At 47.9% G+C, this 10,768-nt stretch overlaps 1 protein-coding gene across 1 annotated transcript; it reads right to left on the reverse strand.

Annotated features, from left to right (window-relative positions):
• Positions 1-6,124: 6,124 nt before the first annotated feature.
• Positions 6,125-9,396, reverse strand: LOC142446661 (serum amyloid A-1 protein-like). The gene is made up of 4 exons (XM_075548412.1): positions 9,244-9,396; positions 8,733-8,827; positions 6,761-6,899; positions 6,125-6,381 (listed from the first exon to the last, which is right to left on the reverse strand). Exons 2-4 carry the CDS (start codon positions 8,821-8,823, stop codon positions 6,243-6,245), a joined length of 369 nt encoding a protein of 122 aa, XP_075404527.1. The 5' UTR covers positions 8,824-8,827; positions 9,244-9,396; the 3' UTR covers positions 6,125-6,242.
• Between the last annotated feature and the right edge of the window lie 1,372 nt (positions 9,397-10,768).

Below are 10,768 nucleotides of genomic sequence, written 5' to 3' on the forward strand. Positions count from 1 at the left end.
GCTGTCAACCTTATGGGAGCAGATCTCTGGTTGCGCTCTTGCTGTAGAGCTTGTGGTACTTACATAATTTCATGGCAACTTGATAAAGTGTCAGGGTGGGGTCTAGCCTGTCAATCAGGTGCCAGCCTGACAATGCCTCCTTGTGGGCATGGGCTTCTCATAAGGAGGGTCCTGGTAAGCTATCCCCCCACCCTCTCTGCCTTCACACTGCTGTGACGAGCTGAGGCCTGCGTGAGCCCTGTGAGTCGGCCACTGCCAGTGGATCCACAAAACTCTGCACCCACTGGCCTGTGAGTGCATTCGGCATCCTTGCATGAGGCTGTGTGAGTCCGAAGAGGGGCTTATGGACTAACATCGGACTTATGGACTTAGGGACTTGAGTTGGACTGGGCTGAGACTCCTTATTGATCCATGATTACTTCTTGATATAAAGCTATTTCTTACCCATCTATAAATGTCACTGGATTTATTGCTCTAGTAAACCTGCCTAACACCGCCGCCCTTGCTGCTAGCTGTGGAGCTTAATCACCGCACTAACCAGGCCTTGGAAAGCCCGGGGGGCAGTTCCACTCTGTCCTGTGCTGTCATTTTGAATTGGAATCAAGACAAAGGCAATGGGATTGCACCTAATTGCCCAAGCGCTTAGAGGTACGTGTCTAGGAAGAGCGTACTAGATTCTCTTTATTATTTTACAAAAGAGGATCTTTATTAAGTCGTAAATGGGAAAAGATGTAGAAACCTGCACAGGTTTGGGGAAAGAGACTGTCTTGCCAAGGCCCTAATTGGTGTCCCAGGAGCACTAGTTTCCTGCCCACCTGCAGGCTGCTGAGGTGTGGATTCTGAGAGGAGCATTGTAGGCCGCAGAGGGTGGGGGTGGAGAGGAGCGTTAAGGGAAGCAGGCAAGAGCCTCCTGTACCCTGGCTCATTTAACAACCACAGGATGCTGGAGCACCTGAAAGGGTGCCTCAGAAGGATTCTTGTTGTTTCACATATTTTAAGCAGAAACAAGGGGATTGCAGCCTGCTAACCACCAGAAAAACAAAAACTAAACTAAACATCGCCACCACCACACAGGATCAATGGGTGGAGAAGCATCCCCTCTTCAGTCCTGTTCTAGCCTTGGGTGGTTAGAAAGGAGTCCTAGTCGAGAGACCAGGTGAGGTAGCCGCCTTACATGCAAGAGACCGAAACCCTGCCCAGTGCTGTGCAGCGAGGTTTGCGTCCATGCATGCAGCCATTGGGTCGGTCCATCCTGTTGAAGGCCCTCTCTCACTGGCCCACTACTTAACCAAGCCTGATGTACTTCTCCGGGGACTGGTCTCTTCTGATAATGTGTCAGAAGCACATGGGACCAAGCCTTACCTGCTTGCCTTAAGTAGCATTCTGGCTCTCTAGGAGGGGCGTCAAAAACCCCAAGGAAGGAGAATTGCCCTGGGAGGAGCAGCGTTTTTGTAGTATGAGTTTTTCCCACTAGGTGAACATCAACCAACTCTATGTGAGTTATTGCACCCAGTGGCATCACCTGGAAAGGTTGTCTCTGGTCACAGTAAATTTTATTGTAAAAGCTGTTTTGCTAACTTGTTTTTTAGGATGGCCGATTTATGAGAGCAGCCTGCAGCTGTGAAATTTTGTTTCCTTCTCAGGAAAAATGCCATAGAAGCTGTTGTGATGTTGAATACAGCTTACAGGGACAGCTCTATGGGGAAAACTCAAATGTATGAGAGGTTTTCTCATTTCAAAACAGTTGAAATGTCGATTGATGAGAAACCTTGTTCTGGATGTCTGTCAACTTACCAAATGGATGAAATATCAACTTGTAGTGCCTTTGGAATTCATTCCACGAGATCACACTCTTAATCAATCTTTCTAGTTAGAGGTTCTGCAAGGGTTGTGTGCAACAAAAAAAGGTCTCATGTGTGGCAGACAGTGGACTGGTTTTGGCACCACGACAACATACCTGCTCACACAATCATCTCAGTATGCCATTTCTTGGCAAAAAAAACCCCAAAAAACGAGCATGCCTCTCTTACCCTTCTGTACCTTCCTCACCTGACCTCACTAAGCATGACTTCTTTCTGTTTCCTTGAATGAACAGGGACCTGAAAGGAAAGTGATTTGTCGAAGTAGAGGGAGGGAAGGAAAAAGGAGGGAGGTGCTCTCAGCCATCCAAACAGATGAGTTTGAAAAAGGTTTCCAAGGATGGATTCGCAGATATGACCAATATATTTAGTGGAATGGTGTAATTTGAAGGCGAATAACATTATCTTTTTTGAAAAAAATTTAAATACATTTTCGGAAACAAAAAGCCCATCTCTTTCCCTCAGAGACACTGGTGAGTTTGAATGGCTCACCCTGTGGGTACAGCCACAGGGCAGTTCATGGTACCTTCAGTATTCTTCATTCAAAGCACATTGGTTTTTCTATGGCCTTTTTTAATGTCAAACTTAAAAAAATCATTTTATTGAGGGCTCATACAACTCTTATCGCAATCCATATATACATACATTGTGTAAAGCACATTTGTATGTTCATTTCCATTATCATTCTCAAAACATTTGCTCTCCACCTAAGCCCTTGGCATCAGCTCCTCATTTTCCCCCTCCCTCCCTGCTCTCTTTTTCCTCGTGAACCCTTAATAATTTATAAATTATTATTTTGTCATATCTTACGCTGCCCAATGTCTCCCTTCACTCACTTTTCTCTTGTCTTTCCCCCAGGGAGGAGGTTATATGTAGATCCCTGTAATTGGTTCCCCCTTTCCACTCCATCCTCCCTCCACCTGCCCGGTATTGCCACTCTCACCACTGGTCCTGAAGGGATCATTCGTCCTGGATTCCCTGTGTTTCTAGTTCCTATCCCTTCTAGTGCACATCACCTGATCTAGCCAGATTTGTAAGGTAGAATTGGGATCATGATAGTGTGTGTGGAGAGGGAAGGGAAGCATTTAGGAACTAGAGGAAAGTTGTATGTTTCATCGTTGTTAACACTGCACCCTGACTGGCTCATCTCCTCCCTGGGACCCTTCTGGTAAGGGAATGTCCAGTTGCCTACAGATGGGCTTTGGGTCCCCACTTGACACTCCCCCCCATTCACAATGATATGCTTTTTTGTTCTTTATCTTTTGATAGCAGGGAACCATCAGATTTCTTCCCCACATTTGCTTATGCACCCATTTATCTTCAGCGATCATGTCGGGAAGGTATCATGGGATGTCAGTTTAATAGAACAAAGTATTCTTGCATTGAGGGAGTACTTGAGTGGAGGCCCAATGTTCATCTGCTACCTTAATATTAAACCTATAAATATTTGCACATAGATCTATTTCCCCATCCTCATATATAAATATATTTACATATGTACATACCCCCATTTAGACCTCTATAAATGTCAGTTTTGCCTCCTAGCTCTTTCCTCTATTTACTTTCCTCTTATCCCACTATCATGTTCAGTCTTCATTTGGATTTCAGTAATTCTTCTTGGTTACATTACCCTTGATCACACCCTACCAGACCTCCTACACCCTCCTCACCACCGGTTTGGACACTTGTTGTTCCCTTGTCCCTTGGTTTATTAACACCACTTCCTTTCCCCCCACTTCCCCGTCTCCCATGTCCCCCTGAAACTGTCAGTCCCATTGCTTTCTCATCTAGATTGTTCATCCAGCCTGTCTTATTTAGACAGACCTGCGGAGATAATAACATGCACAAAAACAAGACAGAGCAAAACCAAGCAACAATATACAACAAAACAACAACCCCCACAAACCAATGACAAAACAACAACAACAACAAAAATAAAAGCTTGTATTTAGTTGAAGGACTATTGGCCTTTAGGAGTGTTTTCTGGTGGATTCTGATTGGTTGCCAAGCCCTAGCACCAAAGTCTATTTTCGGTATTCCCTGGGGACTTCGTTGCTCTGTTCCCCTTGCTGTTCTGTTCCACACCCTTAGGGTTTTGCCTTGGTGTGGTGGGATCAGATCGGGCAAAATTCCCACACTGTGCCTTCAGTGTTGTCCCCTGTAGGGATGTCGTGTCTCATAGTGGGGCCGGCCATATGGTCTTCTCTGTGTTTTTTTAATGCCAAATTTTTACATGCAGATGAGGACATTGAAAATACCATGATTTCAATATGGTGAAGAAACCAGATGGTGTCTGTTTATCAGGACAAAACAAACAGATTTTGGTGTCTAAAAAAGCTTATCTTAAAACAAGCAGCCATCTAAATGAGTTATCAACTAAGTCCACATGGAAGAAACACAACAACCTGTGAGATCCAAGGATTGTAAACCATATAATCCAAATCTAGGGGAAGGATTGGCATCAGAGCTGAAATTGTGAACATCTGGCTTGCAGAAGACTCTGGAAGACAGTGAAAACCCAACATCCGTTTGGAGGGTCCGCACGGATTAAGACTCCTCCCATCATAGTTGAAGGACGTGAATAGCCCTGGTATCAGACAGAGAGGAGAGTCAGGTCAATTACGGCAGGTGTAGTAAGGTCAAAACGTAATAACTTATCATTTGATCTCTCCTTTGATGCCGTCTTAAAACTATTTCAGGGTTTTGGTTTTGTTTTTTAAGTAAAAGGCAAACACACATAGATTAAGCTCTGGGTGGGTTCTCTCTGACCATGCACCAAGGATGGGAGCCACCTTGCTAACATGCAGAATGCATTGGAAAGTGGATTGTTGCTAGGAAGTTAAAATTTAGCAACCTATCATTCGATCTCCCCTATGATCCATTAAAATTTTTTCTAGTTTTTAATATTTTCTGCTTTCTTTTTGAGCGAGGTTTTTCCTTGTGTTACTTGTTATTTTTGTTACTTTGTTTTTTGGTTTTGCTTTTAATGTTTTTCTTCATATGAAATCCAGGATACTAATAAAATGATTTTTTTAAAAAGGAAGAAAGAAATCCAGAATAGATAAATTGACAGAGACAGTAACTGGGTTAATGCTTCCTTTGGGGCATGGCATGGGTTTAGGGCAATGGGGAGTTAATAACAGTGAGGACAAGAAGGAAGAAAATGTTCTACACCTGATTGCGGTGACAATTGCACAACGGTCCTCCCTGTGTTTGAACTTGTGGACTGTGCGACGCGTGAACCATTGCCAATAAAACAGGTGGCAAAAAGATGAAAACAGAGTGGGCTCATGATTTGCTTATGGCTTTTGGAGACCACTCTGCAGAGCACAGAGGTAGGTGACCACATGTTCTATTTGGCACAGGACAGGTCGACATGTGCCTGCTGTCCTGAGTGGTCCCTGGACTCATGGCAAGCTCAGGTTTGAGAGGACAGGATACTCAGGCTGTGGCATCTCTGTGATGGCACCTTTGCTTGAGTCTGTTGTTGTGTCTATTGTGTAATGTCTGCCAATTCAGGGGGCTCACCGCCAGCACTCTGTCCAACAACATCCCATTGTGGTTCCTAAGGGGTTCATTGACTCCGTTTTGGAAGTAAACTGAAAAGACCTTTCTTCCTAGTCTGCCTTGGTCTCCAAGCTCCTCTGAAACCTCTAGACCATGCTCGACCCTGCAGCTGTTTGCAATGCTGGTGCATCGTAGCATCCCCGAGCCACACCAGTAAGCTCAAACTGAGAGGCAAGAGCGCATGTTTGTGTTACCTTAGCATGACCGAGTACTCTTTTGTGGCTCATGGGCTAAGCATTTGGAAAATGCAAGCCCAGCACCTCTGCAGAAAGATGAGCCATTCTGTTGCAACGCAGAATTGCATTCTTGGGAACCTCACAAACAGATCTACTAAGTGCTGTAAGGTCGCTGTGAGTGGAGATCAACTTGATAACACAGGTTTTCTTTCTTTCTCTATCTGTCCTTAAACTTTCAAAGGAATGGAAATCAGAAAGTGTACTCTCCAGAGACACCAAAAGGAAGGACAAAAGAAAGTGTCCTGAGAACTGTTGGGAATCTAGGGCGGCTGGTGTCCTCCAAGGTCACAGTCCTTTTTGAGAAAAGAAGGGTCTGGCCTGCCAGGCTCAAGCCTGTGGAGAACGTTGGAGGTGCTAACCCACAGGGCAAATCCTCCTTCTCATTAGCACTCTGCTACAACCCTTAGACCACACAGGTGGTCCTGACCATAAAGAGACACACATTCTTCAATGGCTTCCATTTCTTCAGCATTTATTAGGCACCTGCCATGTGGCCTTTATTAGCTTCTGGGGTCATAGACCCTGATAATGCTGTACCCTGCTCCCAGGTTTCCCAGCCTGAAGCAATGCAGGAGAAAGCTCAGTATTTGTCAGGCAGGCCAGCAGGTCGGTGATAGTTGGGGTGTATGCCATCCTGCCCATCTTTATCAGCAGCCCTGTCGGCTTCCACGTCCTCTCGTTCTCGGCCAAGGAGTTCTTTCATCTTCTCTCTGGCATCGCTGGAGCCCAGGAAGGAAAACAGCAGCTTGATCACCAGACAGGTGAGCACAGGCCACCCTCCCGCATATCCCAGGATGACGATGAGAGTCCACAGGAAAGAGGGGCTGTAATTTTGGCCTTTCTGCTCAGTCCTGCTCGGCCAACGCTGGTCACGCTTAGGCAGGAGGAAGAGTGTCCTGGGACCCAACAGAGGGGTTTGGGGGTGACTCAGCCCACTACCTGCTCTGCTCTGCTGGCCACTCCAACTCCAGTCTGACCAAGGAGGAGGAGAAGGGACAAGGGGCCAGAGACCCCACAGGACCCTGATCCAGGGTGTGCCCCTTTCTGACTGTCCAGGGAGACCGCATTCATCCCGTCCAACGCTGCAATCTGAGTTACCTGATCACTTTTGCAGCCCAGGCTCCCCCAGGTCCCCTTTGTGTGGCATCGTAGTTCCCTCGAGCGTGGAAGTATTTGTCTGCACCAATGTAATTGGCTTCTCTCATGTCCCGGTAGGCTCTCAACATGTCCCAAGTCCCTGGAGGAACGGAGAATGGCAAGAGAGACAGCATATGAACACTGGATAGCACCTTACACAGGACTCGAGGAACAAAAACTCTTCCCCTGACTCAGATTTCAACCTGGGCTCATCGCCTCCTGGCACACAGGGTCTGAGCACCCCACCCCCACCCCCACCACCATGCATCCCTGATTGGCTTCTGCAGGGAAAGGTGCTCAGGAGCAGAAAGGCGGGCACCCGCAATTGAGCTTGGTTGGCTGAGCAGTGTGCAGTGGTCCATCTGGATTCTGGTTCCCTGTGACGTGGTAAAGGAGTGGAAGGCACTGTCACACGGATCACAAGGAGTCACAACGATCACGTACACTACATGCTGGGCAAGGCTGCCTAGAGCAGGCTAGGAAGTTCAGGGACAACTCTGGCCTCTATGCAGTAGATGGCAGTAGCACGTCCCTATAAGTTGTGAGCACTGGAAAGGAGTGGCGACTTTGCTCAGTGTCCCAGAGGACAAGTGAAAGCCACTTGCACTCAGCAAGGCCACGCGGGATCAGGTGCAGGGACTGTGAGAGCAGAGCGCGCGGCTGATGCTGGGAGCAGGATGGGACACAGGCCGCAGAGCAGCCCTACGGCACTTTGTCCCGCTGCTGAAGACACTAGTGGTCTTGCAGACACAGGCTGACTTGGGCCCTGACTGCTCGGGACATGAGTGGTCATCACCCTGACGGCTCTCATCAAGGATGGGAGTCAGGATGCGGGTTCCTCTGGGCAGCGCAAGAGCAGGTGCTCCGCTTAGGTGGCACTGTGGTGGGTATCGATGCCCTGGATGCGGGCCACCTCTCGGGTGGTGCTTTGAGTCTTTCTAAGGCTCTCCAGGTGACTGCAGGAGGAAGCTGAGCTTGAGAAGTACTGTGCTTCAGCAACAGGCATTCCTGGGCATCGCTGGGCAGAACGTCTGCATCCTGCACAGGTGGTCCAAGTTCTCTCTTTGTCATCAAAGGATTAACGGAAAGGTACTGGACAACACACTCAGCTGCTCCAAGGCCCAGGTTCCTGACCTTTAAAATGGCAAAGATGCCTGCCCCCGAGGGGATTCTGAAGTTCAGGTAGAGTGTGACCAACTACCCAAGTTAAGGGAAAGTCTTCAGACATGACCCAGCGGATTTTCAAACCCACCGCCATCAAAGCCATTCTGACTCTCTCCACCCAGTGTACGGTTTCTGAGTCTGCATGTGTCCAGAGGAACACGTGGTCTCTGTTTTACCCCGCAGATCATCTGGGGCATTTGCACTCCCCACTTTGCAGTTAGTAGCCCAACACCTGAGCCACATTCAAGTTCTCAGGTAATCCAGGAGGCTTGATGTATGGTGGTCCCCCTGGCTGCCAGTTAAAAGGCTGCAAAGGGTTGGAAGCAGCCCAAACCAAGAAGAGAGTCATTGTCCATAGGAAGCAGTAAGAAGAGTCTGGTCTAAGTTTCCTGCCAATCATCCAAGCAGGAAACTAAAGGCAGGGGTGAGTCAGGGCAGGAAGAGAAAAACAGAGGGGGGAAGAGGGAAAGTGTAAGGGATAGCTGTTATTTCAGTTCATGCGATTTGAGTGGAGGGAAAAGTCATACCAATTTCCAGCCTCACTTTGTGGTTTTCAACCCAAAGTAGGGCACCTTCCAGGCAGGAATAATGGCAGCCCTTTCCCGAGTCCCCGAGAGAAACCTAGGACTGCACTCTGTAAGAAGAGCCCCCCCAACGTTCTTCCCCACAGGACAGCACAGCCTAGGAGACAGCTCCCACCCTTCTTGGGGCTCCAGGCGAGTCCCGGAGGCAGGCAGGTGCCCACTGCTTCCTCCTGCAGCTGTCTTACCTTGAGCAGCCTCGGGGATGAAGGTGAGCCAGCCCTCACTGCTGACTCCGAGGACCAGAGAGCAGACCAGGAGGCCTGTGAGAAGCTTCATGGTGCTGCAATGAGGGGGAGGGGCAGGAGAGAGTTCAGCACTGATGACCCTGCTCTGGCATCTGTGTGTCCCAGATAGCCTGGCTGTTGGCCACCCCTTCCTCCAGTAGCAGCCCAGTGTGAATAGAGGGAGCAGGGCACACACTGGCCCTCATTCAGGGCCACTCGGCTCTCAGTCCTGGCCCTTCAGCCCTGAACCCCAGACAGTACAGGATGAAGCCAAGGTGGCCTCAGGGATGGGGAGGGGAGTGATGACCAAATTGCCACTCTCTCTGGTAGCCTATAACTTATCCAAAGCACAGCTGTCCCCTGGAGAAAATAGAAGACCAAAGAAACGTCCACAGTAGGAAATGGTCATCTCTTGGGACCAAGACAACAGACAGATTAAGCTTTGAACCATCCCCATTGGGTCGTCCCTTACCTGATTTCAGGCTGAGCAGAGCTGCTTGTCCTGCGGGCTGGGGAGAGGCAGCTGGAATTTATACTGAGCCTTCCCTCCTGGGATGGAGGGTGGGAGACAGGCTGGGGGGTGGGGGGTAGGCGGAGGAGAAGAAGTGTAGTGAAACTAACAGGGTGTTGGGACCCCCTCCCCAGGCCTCACCCTTTCCAGAAAACACACTGGGATTTTCCCTCCTCAGGGCACTTTTCCATGTTTTGCAATCTATGTGTCAGGGCAAGCTGGCTGTGTGCTAGCAGCCATGAGTCAAGGGGTCAGTCTGTCAGTGCTGGAGGCGCTGAGGCAGGAGTGGTCCTGGCCATGCTCAAAATCCCTTCATGTATCTATGATGTATATATATGCCTGTTTCAATTTAAAGATAAATATAATTATTTTATTAAAGGCCATTATAAATTTCCCCCAAGAGGCATATAGTAGTTCTATTGACAAAAACAAACATTAAACTCACTGCTCTTGAGTAAATGCTGACTCATAGCTACCTGCTGTGTGTTTGCAAGCCTGTAACTTTTCATGGGAGAAGAAGATGGGTCCAAACACTCATGAGTGCCCTTTCCCAGTGGCACAGAGAGTCATTTCAGCCTTAGGCACTGAGTTTTCCACTTTAATCTGCTACTGGTGTGTTCAAGATAGAATTCAGTTCATTTAGCGGGAGTTCCAAATTGAATCCTTTTGGTGTGGTCCAAGAGGGATGTTGTGCACCTCGGAAGGACAGCATCTAAAATCTCATTTGTCTTGGGTCACCAGGGACTGCATAAAACTAAGTCAAAAGTGTCCGATTACGTACCTCATCCTGAGCCTATTCTTCATTGGTGTCTGTGTACTTAAATGTTGTGCGTTTTCCCCAATGGCACACTGCCCTGCCAGCTTTAACCATCAGTGGGAGCGTAGTTGTCTTGTCTGGGATAGGCAGATGCTCCACCCCAGGTCTTGACTTGGGTTTCCCGTAAGATTCACTAATCACCCTCTATTCTCATCCGTGAATTTGGGATGACCATAGAGTAAAGTTATATGGCTCATTAGTCTTTTCCGTTTTCCCCAGATTGGGAAACAGACCCAGCTGAGGTGCTGCCTCCCCTATCAGGGTGGTTTTTTTTAAGATGTACAATAAACAGTGTTATATGGTTCATGAGCTCCAGGCAGACATATGAAGGAGTACCCTCAAAAAGCCCGACATATTTTTCAAAGCTATGTATTTAATTTTTTTAACAAAACAACCTTACCACCTTCAAAGTTCTCTCCATGACAATGAATACATTTGTCAAATAAAACACAAGTAAACTATCAGGCTGATGGTGGGGAGTTCTTTGGCCTTGACTTTTTCCAGCTTGAGAAGAGACAATATGACAATGAAGATACGAGTCTCCATTTAGGCAGAGAACCCACTTTGGTGAGATCAAACTAGAAGGCAATCGCTTGGACCACAAAGCAGTTGTTTATTCAATCATGGTATTGTAAATCAGCTCTCTCCACAAGCGAGAGAAGCCAGGCA

Source organism: Tenrec ecaudatus, chromosome 4 (genome assembly GCF_050624435.1).
Source record: "Tenrec ecaudatus isolate mTenEca1 chromosome 4, mTenEca1.hap1, whole genome shotgun sequence".
Lineage (NCBI taxonomy): Eukaryota > Metazoa > Chordata > Mammalia > Afrosoricida > Tenrecidae > Tenrec > Tenrec ecaudatus.